We start from the raw sequence: 366 nt of genomic DNA on the forward strand, positions 1-366 counted from the left end.
CTGTTGCTGCTGCTGCTGCTGCTGCTGCAGGCGGTTTTCCCTAAGGTTCAGTGGCAGCAGCACTCCAGCGATGCCTCTCCTTGGGATGTCCTCTTCTCCCCCGTAAGCTGCGGTTGCTGCTGTCCACCTGCTGCTGCTGCTGCTGCTCCTGCTGCTGCTGCTGCTGCTGCTGCTGCTGTTGCCGCCTCTGCTGCCTACGCTTCTGCACCTCTCACTGCTCTCTCGGAGCCCTGCAACTCCTGCTGCTGCTGCTGCTGCTACACATGCGGTTGCTGCTGCTGCTGCTGCATTTGCTGTTGCTGCAGCAGCTGCTGCTGAGGCGCGTTTGTGTGTACATGCGCCTCAGGTGGGCCCCTACAACGTATG

At 61.5% G+C, this 366-nt stretch overlaps 1 protein-coding gene across 1 annotated transcript in view; it reads right to left on the reverse strand.

Annotated features, from left to right (window-relative positions):
• Positions 1–257: 257 nt before the first annotated feature.
• EMH_0064900 (uncharacterized protein) overlaps positions 258–366 on the reverse strand; it is a gene marked incomplete at both ends in the record, with an annotated part of 891 nt that continues 782 nt past the window's right edge. Inside the window, one exon of the mRNA XM_013501711.1 lies at positions 258–366. This exon is cut by the window's right edge and continues 186 nt beyond it. Coding sequence (XP_013357165.1) covers positions 258–366 — 109 coding nt within the window.

The sequence above is a fragment of the Eimeria mitis genome, genomic scaffold (assembly GCF_000499745.2).
Source record: "Eimeria mitis Houghton genomic scaffold, Emh_scaff74, whole genome shotgun sequence".
NCBI lineage: Eukaryota > Apicomplexa > Conoidasida > Eucoccidiorida > Eimeriidae > Eimeria > Eimeria mitis.